This window comes from Helicoverpa zea, chromosome 23, assembly GCF_022581195.2.
Source record: "Helicoverpa zea isolate HzStark_Cry1AcR chromosome 23, ilHelZeax1.1, whole genome shotgun sequence".
Classification (NCBI taxonomy): domain Eukaryota; kingdom Metazoa; phylum Arthropoda; class Insecta; order Lepidoptera; family Noctuidae; genus Helicoverpa; species Helicoverpa zea.
The window spans coordinates 8,364,557-8,384,925 of NC_061474.1; the positions used below are offsets into that span (position 1 = coordinate 8,364,557).

The 20,369-nt window shown below is 38.3% G+C and overlaps 1 protein-coding gene across 2 annotated transcripts; it reads right to left on the reverse strand.

Annotated features, from left to right (window-relative positions):
* Positions 1 to 5,431: 5,431 nt before the first annotated feature.
* LOC124642037 (F-box/LRR-repeat protein 2) lies at positions 5,432 to 19,589 on the reverse strand. 2 transcript variants are annotated; one of them, XM_047180334.1, is made up of 11 exons: positions 19,295 to 19,589; positions 13,739 to 13,907; positions 13,258 to 13,413; positions 11,940 to 12,089; positions 9,067 to 9,227; positions 8,558 to 8,663; positions 8,013 to 8,214; positions 7,554 to 7,721; positions 6,786 to 6,840; positions 5,992 to 6,140; positions 5,432 to 5,637 (listed from the first exon to the last, which is right to left on the reverse strand). In XM_047180334.1, the coding sequence occupies exons 1-11, from the start codon at positions 19,385 to 19,387 to the stop codon at positions 5,502 to 5,504; spliced, it is 1,545 nt and encodes a 514-aa protein (XP_047036290.1). In that variant the 5' UTR covers positions 19,388 to 19,589; the 3' UTR covers positions 5,432 to 5,501. The 2 variants fall into 2 exon arrangements, with proteins under 2 accessions (XP_047036290.1, XP_047036289.1); XM_047180333.1 differs by lacking the exon at positions 19,295 to 19,589 and adding an exon at positions 14,256 to 14,487.
* Between the last annotated feature and the right edge of the window lie 780 nt (positions 19,590 to 20,369).

Genomic DNA, 20,369 nt, shown 5'->3' on the forward strand with positions numbered 1-20,369 from the left:
TCTCTGAATCCCACCATACACCACTCTTGATTATAATGTAAACTTGAGAAGAAATCATAGGAAAGTAATGTTCAAGGATTTCATTTTGATAATCTTCGTGAAGGTGAATTTCGGTGACAAAATCCATGCCCCTTAAAACAATATTAAATTAAAGATCAAATTCCAAAAACCCAAACCGCGACAACATAAAACATGTTTTCTATAACAAAACCGGTCGTGCCAAACCTATACCAAAAATGCATTAAAAAGCAATTTTTGGTCAAAAATATTTCTAAAGGCACATACGGCCAGTTTCTTCATCAAAAGTTAAAGTTAAAGTAATGTCTAAAGTAAAAGTTACGGTCAAATTCGTTTTTTCAAGGCTAAAGTGACAGCAAAACTAATAGAAAAATCCTGTCCAGAGTCAAAATTCAACAGAAAGACTTATCCTTGAAGAGTTGTTAGAAAAAAATAAGTTAATACAATTATGTCTATCAATGATTACAAATTAATACAAAAACGTCATCAGTTGAGTGTTAACGATAAAAAATCAAAACAGTAGTGGCAACGATTGACCTCGCACGCATGTCGTTAACCTTGCCGATTGAACTTTATCATTTACCAACAGTCTAGTTGTGTGGTTAGTACGAATAGAAAAGAAATTATAACAGGAAAAAAGGAAGAAAAATATATATTAATGTCGAGTCAGACTTACACGCGGAAATACAGATTACAGTGTTTCTTAACAAATTGCAGTAGGTATAGATTAGAAAAACCACATCAAAATTGGTAAAGCCAAACGTAAGATAATCGCGCAAAGACATATACTAGTCAAACTGAGAAACTCCTTGTAAAGGCGCGGCTCCACCGCAGTGCACGCTGTGCACGGACACGCGGCGCATTTTAGCTGCGTGTATTCATTTGTTTGACAACGTGGGTCTACGTTTCCACTGAAGTACACGAATATGACCCACGACTATGTATAGCGTGGCACGGCGCACGGGTAGACCCACGCTGACAGCGTTGAGCTACGTAACCGCTTACAACAACTGCTCTGCGATAACCGAGCTGTACATAGTCGTGGGTCTTATTCGTGTACTCCAGTGGAAACGTAGACCCACGTTGACAGTGTTGAGCTATGTAACCGCCTATTCGAGCAAGCCACGCGTGTATCAATGACGTCAATTCATGCGTAGCCTCTCCGTGGGTTGCAGTGGACACAACCACATACATTTTCTTACAAAGCGAAGCTTAATACACGTGCGTAGCCTCTCCGTGCACCGCGGTGGAGCCGCGCCTTTATGAAGTCACAAGAAACTTGGAGAGAAAATCCACTAAAGTGTGTATTTTATAATATGTACGTCCACATCCAAGAAAAATGAGGAAAATACATTCATCTTTATCGATTTAATAAACGATTATATTCCTCAACATCTTGAGACGTAGGAAGGTGTCACAAAAATATACATGCGTTTTGGCAAAACAATTATCGCACGTCGCTAATACAAATAATTTTTATGATGACTAATGTTGTTCATTGAAGTTCGGGTAAAGTCCCTAAACGCCATGGTATTCGTATTACGGCCTTTCCCGATATTCCATATGCCAGTTCATTTGCCTGTTAGAGTTATAATTTTGACATCAGCCCCATATAAGTTGTGTCATCAACCCCTATCTGTTACTTTTACAGCCCTTTTTATCGTTCCACTGCTGGGCACAGGCCTCCTCTCACACGGAGAAGGATCGAGCATTAATCACCACGCTTGCTCAATGCGGGTTGGTGATTTCAGACTATATAGTCCAGGTTTCCTCAAGATGTTTTTATCTGAGTAAAACAGCAGATTGATAGAATATTGGAACCAGTCGTTAATAGATAATCTTGTATGCGTTGGTAAAACAAAAGCTAATTTACGGCCACTATGTCAGTAAAAAACCTCTGAAATTTTAGTACGTGTATACATTTCCATCCTATTGACTGCACCTATAAATATTTTTGCTCGGTTTTCCCCCAGCGTAACGTCTGCTTTTCTAAAGAACGAATAGACTAACCGTCTTCCCTTTATTTGTTAAATAGGTATCTTACTAAGAACTCCAGCACATATCCTTAAAATAGTCTGGTTATCGGATTAGTGTGAATCAGACTGACTGCACTGGCGGGATTCTCCGAAACAGCCGTGATAAAAATATCCTGATACGTATTAAAAACAAATTGACAACAGTGGCGTGTTTCCAATTATTGTTTTGTATTCTCGCATTCCTAATCAATTCAATCTCTGCCAAGCCTTTTCCCAACTGCTTTGGGGTTGGCTTCCAGTCTAACCGGGTGCAGATGCGTACTAGTGCATGGATCGATTGCCTATCTGCCCTCCGCAACCCAATTACTCGGACAACCACATACCCAATCTTTAAGCTCAAGCCTAGAGTATGTAACTTATGAATAACAATACAAAAGATACATTACCTGTATCTGTTTACAAAACAATAATCATAATTCGGAATGATTACCATGTATTTCGTAACCATAGTCTTATTTTTATCAGCTGACCTACAACCGGTCTAGTCTTTTTATTCATTTTATTTTAAACTAGCTTCTGCCCGCGACTTCGTACGCGGATCCTGTCCCTTATGCCAGCCACTACGGGGTCAGCAAAATCAAAGATCTGAATCGTCTGATATTGAATTTTAAGGGCCCGTTGACTTGAAAACAACGGAATACGCATAGCCATTAGAAATGTTCCATATATTTAATTTTTGTACTTTAACGGCAAAAGCACAGCAGACTAAACAAAACGCTGAGAACTGAACCGCAATAGACGTGACCATAGGGATAAAAGTAGTGATTCTAATTAGTCCGCATTTAAGTTGTGTGTGGCAAAAATATTACACGTATTATTACGTAAAAAAACATTAAATGTTACTGAGATGACAAAGTCGTGATGACTAAGTCGTGGTGGTTTAGTGGGTAGAGAACCAATCTCTCAAGTATGAGCGTGCGTCTTTAATTCCAGGTCTGGCAAGTACCTGCCAATGCAACTTTTCTAAGTTCGTATGTACTTTCTACGTATATTTTGGATACCAATGACCGTTATTTGGAGGGGATGTTAAACTGTAGGTTCCGGCTGTCATTGAACATTCTTGGCAGTCGTTATGGGTAGTCAGAACCCAGTAAGTCTGACCAGTTTTACCGAGGGGTGTTGGGGGTTGAGCGGTTAACCGGGTTGTGGATGTCAAATAGGCAGTCGCTCCTTTTAAAACACTGGTACTCAGTTGCATCGTGACTGGAAGTCGACCCTAACATAATTGGGACAAAGGCTCTTGAGATAATAACGATAATAATAATGAGATATAAGCATCGCAGGATATCTGAGGCTGATGACGGGGAGTAGCGACCCCGCGGGGCATATACACTGAGTTCTCCAGGGAGAGTATACTGTCCCCCATCTCCGGCCGGTTGGAGTGAACCATGACGGGGATAGGTCTCACGCCTCTGGCTTGGCTTGACCATCCAGAGTGCAGTCGCTTGAGCAGGGTTAGTAGCCCTGCTCGGAGGATAGGTGCCTCGTGGTAAGTGACCCACAGGGAGCGCGTAATCTGCGTTTAAAATCCGCCGAGGTATCCTCACACTTCAGCCGCTCATGCCCCTGTTGCCCTTTTGTTGATATTCAGTGACAGATTCCCGGGGGCCCAGTAAGTGAGCTGGCGATTCTCCACCTGCCATTTTTACATGTATCTAATACATTGTCATCGGCAGGAGCCATAGTTCCCGTAGTTTCCCCATTCCTAGTCCATTAGCATCCCATCACAATAGCCCAAGTAGTATTCATCCACAGTTTGCAATGGTATAGCACAGATTGTCTTTTTTTTAACGACGTTCACCGGGGATTGTCCTTGGGTTCATTTCTATATAAAGGGATAATTGTCGGTTTTGTGTCACCATTTCATTAAAGTTGTCTCAAAAGGGCTTCAGCGTGTTGGCTTTGGCCTCACGTTTACCTCCCAAAAATTCGGAACTCTGTAGTCCCGAGGTCTGGAAGAGACATACAAAATAATAATGAGATATAACGCAACAAAGCCGGAGAGTGGGGGCTCGTGACGCCACGTCTAGGTATGTAAAATTTGTACTAAGCAGTGACTTAACACAAAATTCAAACGTGTTATATCTTCGTTATTATTTGTTTGTGAGAAGGAGAAAAGAAAAAATACGTGTCCATTATTTTAGGGTTATCTAAAAGACGGACTAATTACTTTTTTTGATTCACCATACCTATTTCATAACATTCATTTCTATACATTTCAAGTATAGTATTGCTCTTGAAGTTCCACATCAGGTGTTCCAGATCTTCGATGCTTATACGTCAAAATAGAGAGTGCTTATCAGATTGAACCACTTTTGCTAAAACGTCATATCTTTATAAGCTATAGTCTAGCTGGGCTCCTGGGTTTCCACATCAGGTGTTTTACATCTTCAATTTTTATAAGTCAACAGAGAGTGCTTATCAGATTGAACAACTTTTGCTAAAACGTCATACCTCTATATGCTATAGTCTAGCTGGGCCCCTGGAGTTCCACATCAGGTGTTTTAGATCTTCAATTTGTATAAGTCAATAGAAAGTGCTTATCAAATTGAACAACTTTTGCTAAAACGGCATACCTGTATATGGTACAGAGAAGCTGGGCTCTTGGGGTTCCACATCAGGTGTTCCAGATCTTCAAATTTATTATCTCAGCTGAAAATGCTCATCACATGAAACAATTTTTGCCATGACACCATTTTTGTATCTCTTATAGTTTTGTTGGTCTGTTGGTGTTCTGCATCAGGTCTTCAAGTTTCGAAGATAAATTATAGCCTATATGTTGACCAGGCTTAATACTGACACAACAAAGAAAAAATCATTGAAATCCGTTCAGTAGTTCGGAAGATTAGCGTGTACAAACAAACAGACATAAAGACATACAGACAGAATTTTTTTTTTGGATTTGTGCTCCATTACTGTTTCTAAACCCCACCCAATTATTATTTTTTTAATATATTCAATGTACAGACACAGTTTTTTTACAGATTTATTATATGTATAGATGTATTTCTAGCAAGGGCATATCAGTCTTGTTTTGAAGGTCGTAAGAAAATTATTATCAAGTCATTCTTATGTTCAAATATTCTTTGTTTGTCTGTCCCGTTTTCCTCTGCAAAAAGGCTGTAGTTTCATTGAACTCGCGTAAATTTATGCTTGTTAATAAGATAATTATTTATTTTATTTGTAGGTACCTACATTTTTTATTGATCAATACGGTATACCTACGTAAAATCACCGAGTTCGGACATGTTACGTGCAGAATGGGACCTAAGATCAGCCTGCAGATGACCTGCAATACCAATACTAGTCTTTACATCCAGTAGTTGAAATAATTATTTGTAATCACAAATCAGAAAATATTAGACTAAAACCACAAATTTCATGTAATTAAACATTTATTTTTGAAACAATAACATTATAAATAGATAGCGTACACACTCGAAGGCTTCAGTTGAATATAAGATCTTTGTAGTTTGACAGTAGGTAGTAGTTCGATACGCGGCAGTTGGTAGAAGTACGTACGACGGTGGTCCGGTCGGCGCGCTCGAAGTTAGCTTTCACAATCTCGTAGTAACGACCATCACTGGGGAGAAGAAAATTGAGGTTTGTGATAAATATAGTATAATACCTACTTTAATATAAAGGTCATTGGTTTACAAGAAAATATGCTATAAGACACTAACACAGTTTAACAGCACTATAACAGTTAAAGTTTGACTAGTAAAAGGTGGCATCAGAAAAAAGTTTTTACCTACATCTTTTTGTTTATAAGTAAAAAACTAATTATGTATTTATTTTTCAGGAAGAAAACCTATTTAACTAGGTCTAAAGTATATACACAAGTATTCATCTTTTCAACATTATACATTAAAAGAAAACTTGATTATATTGATGAGTAACATTACCAACAGTAATCAAATTTAACATAATATCTTACCTAAGTACAAGACACTTCAGTTTCAGACACTTAACGCGCAGAATATCGATGGCTTTCTGACTCTTGTCACTGAAACGTAAGTTTTCAGGATCCCAGCGCAGTTCCAGGCGTTCCAGATTCGGACAGCTGTTTGCTATGCCGTCCATCAACTGGAAGAAAAAGATGCTAATGTTATTTGAAGTCGCATTTATGAAAACTGTATCTCTAGATCGGGAAATTAATCTTAACATCGTTGATAAATTGACTGCTGATAACGAATTAAGGGTTTTAAAACTTTCGAATTGTAACACTTGTAAAGATTTTGACTCCTTGTGAAATTATCATAGCAATCCTACGCATCACGTCCGCAAAATGTTACTTAAATAACTTAACTTTGTAACTTAACTTTGGTGGGTAACTATACCTTTGAGCCGTTTGGGGTTGAAACCCTCGGGCCGTGGGGTCCAAGTGCTCATCTCCTATATAAGGATATCGCTAAGCGACTTGCTGACACCTCAGGTGACCCAAGGGCTGGTTTTTATTTTGGCCAAAAAGTAAGCATTGCCATCCAACGTGGCAATGCTGCCAGCCTCTTGGGAACACTCCCGGTGGGCAGCGATGAGGAGGAGTTTTTTGATGCAATTTTTTAAATATTTTTATTTATAGTAAGTGTTTATATTAGGTAATAAGTTAGTTGTATGTTGTATATATATTTATTATTAAGTTATTGTAAAAAGTTATTTGTAAATAAAAACTATCTAATTTGAATAAAAAAAAAAAAAAAAAAAAAAAAAAAACTTTGTAAATAGACTTACTTGATCAACGTGAATGTTGACGCCCAGACGTTCCTGCGTGCCCATTATAAGTATTCTGTAATTAGAAATATAAGTACTTGAGACATCTTAGTTGATTCTCACTTATGTAGGTACCTACACTGACATCAGCAAAGCGTTTGACTAATATTACAACATAGCTGACTAGCTTAGCACTTAAGTGCTAATAAGTTTACGAAACAGTGTTAATTATTTTAGAGAGATTACTAAAATAGCATAAAATCAAGTACGGGTTTCCTCAGGAGACAGTGTTGGGTACCGTTAAAAAAATATTCCATAATCATTAATGATTTCATTGAACATCTTTGGCAGTCGTTACGGGCCAGTAAGTCTGACTACCAGTCTTACTTAGGGGTATTGGATTGCCCAGTTAACTGGGTTGAGGAGGTCAGAAAGGCAGTTGCTTCTTGTAAGACACAGGTACTTAGTTGCATCTGGTTAGGCTGGAAGCCGATCCCAACATATTTGGTAAAAGGCTCGGAACATAGCTAAAATGACATACAATTGAGTATGGGTTTCCTCAATGGAGAATATTGGGTACTTGCCGTTAAAAATTGTTGCTTTAAAATGAGTTACGATAAATAGGGTCAGACTCTTAGGGGCCACAATTTGGAACACATTTTAATGGAATATTGTGATGATTCAGATAGGGCATTCGCTCCTTGCAAAGCATTGGTACTCAGCTACATCCGGTTAGACTGGAAGTAGACCACAACATAATGTGGAGAAAGGTTCGGAGGATAATCTTACTTGGCATTAACAAGCAGCTGCAGCACACTCTGCCAGAGCTGGTCGGTGATGTGCGGCATGCCGGACAGCACGAGCCCGTGCAGCTGCGCGCCGTGCCGCGACAGGAAGCGGTGCAGCGCCTCGTCCGTCAGGTTGTCGGATGAGTCCACGTCCAGGCCCACTAGGTTCCTGGAATGTAGAATGACGTACGGGTGTTTCATTGACATGAAATATAGTTGTGAAACATGTGTAGGAGTGCTAGGGGTCTGAGAGTGACGACGAAGACAGAACGAAGTAGAGAAGAAAAATAAAAAAGGCTGGCTCCACCACCGCCATGTGGAATACATAAAAGGAAAGAGAGCGAGTGAATTTAAGCGAAAATTGGCATGTACGTACAGAGTCTAAAATTCTGTAACCTATAATAAGAATATCTTACGTCACTTCACACTACTTACTCCTTGCATATCACCAAGCACTCACCTAGCAGTGCCAGCTTCCATCCAAGCCTTAAGCACGGAGTCATTGAATCCGTTGATCTGTCCCGCGCTCAAGAACCTGAGGTTCTGGATCCTCGTCAGCATGTCAATAAGGCACTCAGTAGACAGGTCAGTGGCTGTGACATCAAGCTCCTGGATGGATGACTTCTCCCATTCCACTTGCATCACGTGTTCGGATTGGAGACCTTGAAATAGAACAGGAGTTTTTGTTTCATTTATGGTTTTTTAAATTATGCAGTTAGATAGCCTAAAGTCAATTTTACAAATTAACGTCTGCTAGCCTCTACCTACGATCTTCCTACTTTTTGGACGATACCTCTCCGTTTTCGATCATAATTAATATGTAGTCATGGTCGATACTTAAAGGAGAAAGAATATAAAGGCTCAATTACCGAAATGACAACAAGACACCTACTGGTTCATTTCACTGACGATTTTTTCCAATGCAGCACCAATTTATTTCGCCCAATATACTACAATTCTTATACAGAATGTACGACGGATATATATATCTTATACAGAACTTACTGCATCCATTCATGAGCAGACAGGTGAGCCTGCGCGAGCGCTGGAACAGCGTCTTCATGGTGGAGCCGGTCACCTTGTTGCAGAAGTTCACTGCTAGGCACTCCAGCTGGGAACAGAGCGAGTAGAAGATGTTATGAATGTAGGGTATTAATCAGTGTTCTGGAAACATCTAATCTTATTCTGTTAGGAGTATACCTAATGCTGGTTGTGTAAATATTTTATAGGTAGATACTTGATTGGTATTTTGTAAGGCATTGTTACTTATAGGAGAGAATTGGAGATTTATGTAAGTACTATCTTGATCCAATAAATTGGCCCGCTTTTTTAGAAAACATCCATTTTAAGCTGTAGTTCGTTGTTCTCAAGATAAAAAACGACTGCAATTTTATTGAAACTGTTGTCAAGAAAACAATTTTTTTCAAGGCACTTCCTAAAAGTAGACTAATATTACAAATATTTACGATCACAAAAAGCTTTAGTATCTACTATAATATGGTAATATTCCTTACCTGAATACAATTAGAGCTGAAGGCATCAATATGGGAATCATCCACGAAGTTAATGCCGTACAGGTTGATGACGCGAAGGTTCGGAGTGGCAGACTTCAGTTTGTGCACGTTGATGACCTCGTATATTTCCTCTTCTTCTTCTTCTACCTTCTCGTATGTGCCTGTAAGAGATGGCGAGAATTAACTCCTTTTACCAAAATCGGTTATCACTATATTAATGTTCGCGTTAATTAAAAGTGGGTGAGGAGCATTGGGAGATCAACATCATATGGTTGAACTACTGGACCTAGATAGGCCTCTCTAGGCATGATCATCAGCTTCCGAGCCTCTAACCTAGTTCTGATTAAGCATAGGTATTATAAAGCGTTTGTTGCTTGAACGCGCCAATGTCAGAAACTACAGGCATAATATTTACGAAGTAACTATTAAGATAGGTACTCTGTGCCAGCCCCGGATCTAGGGGGGGGCAAGCCGGGGCCTGTGCCCCGGGCGGCAAATTCAGGGGGCGGCAAAATCAGGCGGCTGCCAAATTCACACTTCACAGACCAATGGATAACGTGTTGTAGGTTCAGAGTAGTAGATAGATGGATAACTCATCATTTATTTAACTTTGACCACGGAATAAATAATAGCACAAGTACAGCAATTTCGTGGCCATATCAACTTGACCGATACCCTGCACCACTGCACAAACATTTATTATTCACGAGGCGAAGTTTTAGGAAACTATTAAAAATATTTGCGATCATCTATGAGCCAAGAACGCTTATCGCATATATTTATTTTTATTTTAAATCCTACATCACAGATTACTGTAATGGTTAGGTACTTACAGCGCCATCTTAACCTATGGTGCAGGGTGTGCGCATGACCCGGGCGCCTTGCTCGGTCTCAGGGGCGCCACGGAACGCCCCACCACCAGGAAATTTCGATGAAATTACATTTCGATACTGACAAGCAAAGTTTCTAAAAAAGTCGCCTTCGCTTTGTTTGATTGATCATTTTGATTATTTTTTACTTTTAACATCCTCCAACTAAGTGAAAAAATTCTTGCTCGCTACGCTCGCAGCTAAATGACAACGCGGCTGCTTTTCTGATTGTTTATTATTTTTATTGACTCGGTCGTCGGTCATTGATTCAGTCTCTAATCACGTTTTCTTTTTATTTGTACATAATTCCCAGTTTAATTTGTGAGTCTTCAAACAAATAATTTAAAAAAATTCGCGCTCGCTACGCTCGCGGCTACTTGTTGCTATACGATGTCCTTTATCAGGTACTTTTGTGTCGCGGGCTCAAAAAATTTCGCGCTCGCTTCGCTCGCTCAATATTATACATGCATTGCCTCAATGACTTCATAAGTCAAGGCCACACTGCCTTAACTTTTATAAGTCAAATGCAGTAGCAGCGTAAGCGGGGGGCGGAGGGGGCGGTCCGCCCCGGGTACCACATCTCGGGGGGTGCCATCTTGGTCGACACATATCTGCATGACCAGGATGGCGCGGGCAGAAGGGACAAGTCACATTCTTATCTGCGAAGCTTAGGTTCACTACCATTTACTGTTTCATTTTATTTATATTCAAATTTTAAACAAAACTACGACAGAGCATGCGCGAGACATCGAGGCGGTCACCCCTCTCAGTCCGACTGTCACCCCTCTCTTATATGTTTGCTTTATCTGATTACTTAAATTAATTCCTCAAAGTTAGAAAAAAAAATCCGCTCGCTTCGCTCGCGATTCTTTCTTAATTTCTATTTTGTTCTGCCCTTGCTTTTTGAGTACTCAATCTAACAAAAATTTAAAGCACCGAAGTAGCAAAAACAACTGACGCTCCCTTCAGTCACGGTTTCTTTTTATTTGTGCTTAATTCAGAGTTAAATTACAGTTCTCAAAAGTAACAATTAAAAAAATTCACTTTACAGTGGTTATTTTTAAGTTGTTTAGGCGCTATTTGTAAGCGGAGGTTGAGGACTTTCACTATACAGTGCTTTTTATCAAACTTGTTTGGGTACTTTTGTGTTAACAAACTCAAAAATTTCGCACTCGCTATGTTCGCGGATTCATTTACCGTTTTTTTTTTTTTAAATTGAGATCTTTTGTGTCCTACATCTCGATCATTTCTGGGGCTCACTGTAGGTTTTTTTTACTACGTGATTATGTTCTGTCGTTTTTTTGGGGAGGTGGGGGATGCTCGATAAGTAGTCCGTCCCGGGTGCCACCCGATGCTACGCCGCCACTGGTCAAATGTAGTAAAAAATTAATATTTATGGAGTCCTCAAAAACCAAAAAGTTTGCTTGCTGTTTGTTACAGCGCTTTTTTAAACTAATTAACTTTTTGTGTCCCAAATTAAAAAATTTGCGCGCTCGCTTCGCTCGCGCTGCTTTTTACAATTGCATCGTTCTGTCTCGACTTTCATAACTTAAAGAGCCTACAATGAATTGGACACATTTTTTAAAGTCCTTTACCTACCAAATAGTGCACTTCATTCGAACGTTCTTACTTATATTCCTTGTAACTACTCTAAGTACTTCAATACATAGGTGGCGCTTGGGTGATGATTGCAGCCAGGCGCTACATGAGCTAGAGACGGCCCTGCCTGCCTACATATTGATAGCTAAAATTATATGGATGATAAAGGTGAAAATAAACATAAGTAGGTAGGCGGGGCGGCATTTTGCAGATTTTGCCCCGCCTAAAAAAAATTGAAGATCCGGGGCTGCTCTGTGCTACAGGTCTGATATGAAAAATGATTTCAGTGTTATGCTCATTTATCGAGGAAGACTACATGCTACTTTTTATCAAGATGCGTGGAGAAGTTCTTCAAAACCCATGCGAAATCGCACAAAACAGCAATAATAAACTTTATTCCCTTACCAATAAGATGCAAAATCTCAAGGCCATTAATGAAGTTGTAGATCTTCCTCATGAATCCTTCCATGAAGATGACTTCAGACAGACAGATGCAGAGGTACCGCAGCTTCGTGGGAAACGCCTGCATCTCCGAGAAGTCGTGCAGTTGCATGGCTGCGAAGAGTAAGGTGAAGTTTATAAGGTAAGTAAATGTTTTGTATCGTAAGTCAAGTAAAGAAAGGCGTTTATGAATTGAACCAATTGGTACTTATAAATCGTGGTCTAAGCATCTAGACTAGAGGTACACAATTAGCTTAATTTGGAGACGATGGCTTAAACATAGTTATAAATCCAATACTTTTTAAGACCACGTTTGAAAGGTGGAATATGTTCATGTTTGTAAGGACTAGAGTTGCTACGAATAGTGATTTGGCCGAATACCGAATACCGAATATTCGGCAGCACTGTCGGCCGAAGCGCCGAATATTCGGCGCAAAATAGGTACATGTTGTTGAGCACGTGCCGCGCCGTGCGTAGGTAAACAATAAAGAGACTAGTCGCAACCTGTCTTCCTTATTCTGATGCATAGGTGTAGGTTATGATGAGGAGGATGTGGAGAAGAATGCTGTGGCAAATGAGTTGGATTTTTATTTGAAAACAACTCGCCTAGATTTGAAGGCTGATCCTTACAAGTGGTGGTCAGCAAAGGAAAAACAGTACCCAAACCTATCGAAATTCGAAGTTTACCTTTGTTCTCCAGGAAGTAGCGTGTATAGTGAGAGAAGCTTCAGAAGCTGGTATCATTTACGACGAAAAACGTAATCGTTTGTTACCAACAAATGCTGAAAAGCTTCACAATTTCTAAGAAAACAATCACAATTTACCACTAATAAATTTTACTTACTAAAGTATTTGCGTTTGCGTACTGTTTTTCATTTTATTTTGGTAATAAATATACATCGTCTTTCATGTAATCATGAGTAATATGTTGTCTTTTTTTAATGTTTAGATATTCAGTATTCGGCCGAATAGTACGTATTATTCAAAAAAAAGGGCCGAATAGGCCGATTACCGAATAGTTGCCGAATATTCGTGGCATCTCTAGTAAGTACCATGTTTTTTTTAAAAAACTCCTTTTTATGTATTAAAATTCTTTGCAAACAGCACCATCATACCTACAATAATTTTACGACGTAGCGTAGCTACGTATGTAAAAGATTCATCGTCTTGTTGCAGTTACTGACATAATTAAATTCTTGGATGAATTGAAAACGCATTTCTCACCTATTTTTTTGCTAAGTTAAATTCAATAAACTTCTAACTTAGCCATAAATTAACTTACCGGTACTAAAATCTAGCAGCATATGCGTCAAGTTGGGGCATTTAGCAGCCAGTTCATGTAGCACTGTGTGCGTGATCAACTCTATAGGCAGCTCAATGTACCTCAGTGATGGACCAAATCTTATCGAAATTAGGGCCAAAAGTGACTCCAATGATCCTGAAAAGTTATAAATGAATGAGTGTTTTAGCAATTTCATATACATTGTTTAAGTCTTACAAGCCTTTTTTGCTATGAACGATAAATTAAAACATGTATATTGCATTTTTAAAAGTAGCGCGATTACAAAGTTATTTTTGTTCCGCTGATAGTAACGCCATCTATTGCCAACTTTTTGAATTATAATTGACATTTCCTTGCTGAGAGTTGCAACATAACAAAAACATACCCCATTTGGTAGAAATAGAAATATGTTTTAGGTAATAAGTTTTAAGCAGCTTGTGATATTAATTTTAAGCTTTATATTAATATTTTATGTACGTACCAACATGTAATCCTGATATTTCTGGTCGTAAACTGACATGGGTCCACAGTTTTGTGTCGTAGGCGACCATGCGCCACCTTTTGCATACCGTTGCCATTCGACATATTTCTCGATGTGTTAAATAAGAAAATATATTCAATAATACTTTATCTGGGAGCTTCTCTATAGTCTGAAAGAAATAAGATGGAGCAACGTTACTTATCTTCCTTCCTATTCATTTGTCATTCTCGTGGCAAGCGCTCTGACTGCATATTGGCACTATTAGAAATTAATGATTGGATTTAGACAGGTGCAGTTGCAGCGTGGGCACAGTTTCTTAACGATGCACTTATTTCTTAAAATAAATTAACAATAACATAATTTGCTATTATTAATTACCCTGCGCTTTACAATACAGTAAGGAACTCTCACAAATATGTATGAAATAATTAGTCAACTGTAAGATTAACGGCAAGTTAGGCTCAATAAATATGAGCGAAATCTAAACAATAACAAGAACACATTTACATAACATTACCGTGTTGGCGAATGGGCTCCTCACTTGCCCTCCCTCGGTCAAGTATACTTGACTGGCTTCCAGAGCCAACTGTCCCCAAACGTCCGTGGGGATATCCATAACGAATTTTATATATTACACACTAACAAAATCACGAAAAATACATGAATAAATACAATTTTCTGACGAATACTTTCCAGATTTACTTGATACGCACGAAGCGACGCGAGCGCGTAAATGGAACGCTCAGGTTAATTTTGGAACCATCCGGGATTGGGCGAAAGTAAGCGCGTATGAACGAAATATTTCAAATATTTCGTTGATTATTTACTCTTTAAAATATTAAATGACATGACTGGAGAAATGTGGACATCTGTTAAGGTCGATGTAATTCCTAAAATTAATGGTGACAGCTTTTGATATTTTTATCGTGTTCATAATATTTTGGTACGCGGGAAATTTGAAGTCTGTGTAGTGACATCAGTATTTAGATATTTGATGGCGCTATAAAACTATTCTGCTGTACTTAAATGTAAGTACCCAATAAACAGCAATAAGACAGGATATTATACCAGAAAGTTGTCTATAAATAGTTACAATGCATAGAATCACATTAGGTAGTCTTCTGCTGGAAATCTGTTAGTCTGTTTGTTGTACCGCCAAAGCCAAATGCGAGTGCGTCAACGTTACAGCTGCAACGGTGATTGCGCTTGGTGTTACGTTGACTGGACAGATGCCGTGCATATGCGGCGAGGCACATATTTAAATGGAAGAAATTCCAAAAGGAGAAACATTTTGTTTTATCAAATAGATTCAGCACTCGCGTGACAAGATAAAAGTAAACATTAACGAAGTAATTCAAAATCTTAAGAAAAGTTTCCCATTAATAAAAGCGCCGATGTCTATTCACAAGTTGTGAACGGTTGTGACAACCGTAGCCTTAAGCGGCCCTAGGCAATAAGTTTAAAACTATTCAAATTCAAAATTAATACTCCCAAAGTACATTCAATCTAAACTTGATAATAACCTTCAAGTAAATCAACACTCGTCTAATATCTCAATATTTTCTTTTATCTTGTTGTCAATCACTCGGCGTGCTCTGCATCCTCGGGCCGCGTCGTGTCGAGGTAATAAATATCTATACATAATTACGTATATACGTCGTATGTCGTTGTCTGTCCGTCTGCAGATATATCTTGGCAAGGAAAGTGGTATTTCCTGGACTGTGAGTCAGGCCGTCGATCTGTTACTTATAATTCCTGAATTTCTATTGTTTTTGCCACGTGCAATGGTTCGGTTCCAACTAATTGATCAGTCAGAAGTATATAAGAAAGAAGTATAGAAGAAGAGGTATAAAAGTAGAGAGGTATTATAAAACTTTACCATACCGAAGAGAAAGTCGTTAATATTTTTTATAGGTATCTTGCTTCCATCCTTCAACGTTGCTAACGTGATTCTTTCACATTAGGTCGTCAATCGAATCATCTATGTAGGTATACTTAACTAATTTTGCAAATTATTCTCTAGTTTGACTTCTGACATGCAGCATGCAGCTGCTCATCAACTTTCTAAATATAATCTCATCACCATCCAGAGAATTAGCTACACCTAAGCATATAGCATCGACCCTTCACAACGGAAGCAACAATGCAATAAAACGTCACAATCACGTAAGATCTGCAGTGACAGATGACAATCTATAGATACCTAAGACAGCACAACTCGATCTAAATACAATTTCGCAGTACAAGTCCGTCAATGTACGTCAGAATCATGACGCTCAAATCCAAAGGTGTAATGGAAGTGGCGCCGACCTAATCTGTCCATTTAGAAACGAACAGATGTTCACACAAATTTAGAATTAGTCCCCACAACTACTAATAGATGATCATGACGTAATGGTTGAAACTGATGAAGAATGATGACAGTTACATTTTGGGGATAGGTATTTCCATCAAGATAAGCCTTAAAGTCAAACTCTAAACAGGGCTTAATAAATTGAAGTAGCTGAATGCGGAACTCAAATGATTCGAACCTACTTCAATTCTTCTATACTTAAATATTTGGAAATTTACCGCAGATAATGATACGTGCAGAACATCAGCAATAGTAGTAGTGACTTAAATGTTCTCTTATCGAGAGATATGGACAGATGGTGAGAGCTTGACTTGTAACAGTCTTCAGTATATGAATGAAACAACTTCTAATCATAGATTTGGTTTTACCTTTCTCCTCGGCGGCCGTTTAACCGTAAAAGAACCCAAAGTTTGTGTCTCCTTGTCCGTTCGAGTCTCCCTTTCCACTGATTGAGACTCAGCCATTGAAGAAGTCTCGGTTTCCATTATCGAATAAATAATTTATTGTTTTCACACTTCCCTTACTGCACACGACTGATTGTCTTCTTATAATCACAACAAGTAATTGTTTGGCACTAATCAATCGTCTGTCATTGTCACTGAGAGTATTTTTGGCAATTCTGGGTGTAAACTGGCCTAGCATAGGCTGTGTATGTATAGTTTGGTAGGGCATTCCCCTATATGTACTAAAAGTAGGTATATGCGTGATAGGTATCGATCGATGATTTGTTTATAATGATTCTGGTTAGAAGTATGCAAGCCTCAAGCTTGTAGAAATCCGATTTTTAATTTGAATTAAACTGATATGGCCTCGTGTACAGATTTTGGGGTACAGTCAGAGCTATCTGTTTGAAATGCATGTTCTAAGGCTATATAGTTAAATTTTTGATCTTATTCGAAACTGAATGTAGCAAGCGATTTGACTTCATCAATCGTATGCCATTTTGTTTTTTTAATTAAGATCCAAACTGACCACTCACCGACCGTTTTATTGATAGCAAGATTACGCCTAAGTGTGGATTCCAATTTCTTTTGCGATGTAAATAATTGCTAAGAACAAACATTGCTGAAAAATACAGTGCCCCATTTATAACATTTGCAAAAGTAGTATATCAAAGGCAAAGCAATCAATATACGTTACAAAAGATTTATTGAGACGATTTGGAGAAGGTAGAAGATAGATAATGGAGCCATGTGTTCACTACTTTTAAATCCCTCACCTGTTCAATTGGTATTATTAGATTATAAAAAAGTAACCAGTAGGTACCTAAGTTAATAAGTAGTGAAGTTAAACTCCGAACTCGTATCCTGAAGATACTCTGATTCGTTGCTATTGTTAAGCGGACTTTAATCCTAATCAACTAGTGAAATTATTTCCAATTAAGTAAGGCTACGAACGTGCTGCAGGATTGTTCAAAAGAGTTACCGCGTCCTTGTTACATAAAAGGCTTGGGAAGGAACATGGTGGCTTTTAGTCAGCACGAGTCTGACACTAACGCTGCACCCACAGCGGGAGGGATCATATTTGATAATTTCCCATTAAAGTTATGAACGTGTATTTAGAGCCTAGATTACGCTTTTACCTACTCATTAAATTCTCTAGAAAGATAGGGACCGTTAGGATTAGAATATATGTCAATGGTTAGGATCAACATCAATTTGAATTATGTAACTTAATGGGGCTCTATCGTTTGCTAAACTAAGGACATTATAATTTTAATTACCTACATAAAAACACGGCACTCTGCGGTTTAGAGTTATTAATACACTGACGAGTGACGCTGGTCAGTAACATCGCAAATGAGCACATTTTTACAAGCTGCAGAACGGTTATAAAAGGATAGGTATTTAACGTCAATGTGATCATTAATTTTGTTAAAATAAGTTGACGATAAAAGGATACTTATTCATATAGTTATAGAGAAATACTTATTTCGTTGATGACTCACAAGACTGGAAGCCGACCCCAACATAGTTGGGAAAAGGCTTGGTAGATGATTATGTTGAAGACTCACATTGTATTAGTGGTATACTAGCTTCTGCCCGCGGTATCACCCACATCCCGAATGATGACAAATACTATCCTATGTCCTTTCGCCGGGTCTAAGTTCCCTCCCCTCTAACTTTCAGCTTAAACGGTTCAGCCATTCTTGAATTACAAAATATGTGTTCTATATTTACAGATATAGATAACTAGCTTTTGCCAGCGGTTTCACCCGCATCCCGTGGGAACCTCTGCACGAATCCTGATAAAAAGTAGCCTATAGCCTTCCTCGATAAATGGGCTATCTAACACCGAAAGAATTGTTCAAATCGGACCAGTAGTTCCTGAGATTAGCGCGTTCAAACAAACAAACAAACTCTTCAGCTTTATAATATTAGTATAGATGTGAAAAGATGTGCTGGTTACCGCAGCAAAGAGATTAACGGAGAGTCGTTTTGACCGGAGGGCTTCGTTTTATCCCCGAGAGAGAAGTGCACATTTTTGAAAAGCATAGATCTATGCATGTACACGTATAAATTAGATTCACCTAGTAAATACTCTTTGTTCCTAAAACTAGGTAAACAGCCGAAACATTAAAGGCAATATCACCAGTCAATTAGTTGACGCGCTGCATGCTTTCGTCAAAGCTTAATGCGGGCATATGACTTTCCACTTTTCGTTTATTTTAAGGACAAAGAAATTTGCTCGTTTTGCCAATATTATTGTATATGGAAATATGTATTTTTCTTTTTTCCTAGGCATAGGTTTACAATGGTATCTTAGCAAGTATTTTAAAAAGTAGGTATACCTACATATAAATAGTTCGATGAAAAAATGAAAGGAGTTATCTTCTACATATTTGGATAAAATTAAGATCCCAAAGCCAATTATGGTACGAAGTCACTATGATATCTAGATAAAAAGTTAAGATTCCTATTTAAATAACTATGGCGTTAGGAGTAAGATGAATCAATGGACAAAATAAAAAATGCCAGTCATTGCTCACGACCCAGTCAATTTAATTACAACCTAATGAATCATTGACTCTTTTAAAAGTTTATTACGTTGATCTCCTTAATTGCACAGCGAAATACATAGGGAATTAGTTAAGTATACCATTTTTGTCATTTCACTAAAGAGGTTCGGTCCATTCAGCCAGCCTATTTGGAGAAATATTTAGCTGGAATTTACAATTAGCTATAAAATAGTTAGTTACCTACCATCATTTGTTTCCGGCGAAAACTAGACCCCATGTCATCTCTAGTAATCGCCATAGCTGCGCTGTCCACGTTCAAAATGCCCCAGGAATCCATGGTTCCTCCTTAATCCAAACTTTTCACAAACAAAAAGGTCCTTCACTGCGTTATCCTTGAAAACACACACAAATCCAGTTGGCGCGAAAACTCCATACAACCAATTTTGAACTAGTTACTAGTAACTCGGTTCCTTGTCATGTCGTCTGTCTATCCGTCTTAACTGCCCGGTACAAATGCGAACCGCTCTGTAAAGTTATATTGTAGCAGATGTACCTATATGCTGTCAGATATTTAAATTGGCAGGCCAAAATAAGTACGACATTTTGCTTCAACTGGGCGCAGTAGCTCGGCGCGGCTGCCAAGAAGACTCGTATTGCAATCGTGTCACAAACTGCGAGAGTTCGGTACCGGCTAACATCATCTAACTACCTACCGATTCAATATAATCGTAAACGCTAGAATTAGGTGTCTATATTTTGAAGGAAATCATGAAATATAGGAATGTTAATAGTTAAATGTCAATTTGTTGGCTGCGTTAACATTTCTGAATCAAACAGTATTAGTTTTGGTCGATTTTTACGTTACTCTTGGATGACATCCAAATAATTAGAAATTGTGTTAATTAACGAAGTATATATGTGTGCGCACAGAATCTTTCATTGATTAGTTTATTTTAACTCTTAAACATAATTAAAACCCAGATTGCGCAAAATGTATAACAAGTAAGACACCTACATTTTAATGTATCGCATCGAACTTGAAATATTAGTTTTGAAGATAATTTATCTTGCTTTTTCATATCTTTCCTGCTTATTAATAAGTTATACATAGTAAATTCATGAAAACTGAGAATCATAATGGTAGAAAGGTGGAAATCAGTAAACTTCCGAGTATATTTGTTTTAAAATTCCTAGCAACATTATGCTGCTCGCTCATCGTTCACTCAATTCCATCACTGTCATAGAAATTGTCACTGTCAATCTGACGTTATGTCAATTACCGAACGTTCCGTTCATCCGGTTCATCATTCATTATCAGT

Bases quoted from the DNA above. Each gene is read 5' to 3' on its own strand.
- LOC124642037 (XM_047180333.1), bottom strand. From the start codon at position 14,354: ATGGATATCCCCACGGACGTTTGGGGACAGTTGGCTCTGGAAGCCAGT. The intron at 7,722-8,012 runs GTGAGTGCTTGG...TCTACATTCCAG, and splicing joins ATGGAAGCTGGCACTGCTAG to GAACCTAGTGGGCCTGGACG. The intron at 6,141-6,785 runs GTAAGTCTATTT...TTTTTCTTCCAG, and splicing joins TCAACATTCACGTTGATCAA to TTGATGGACGGCATAGCAAA.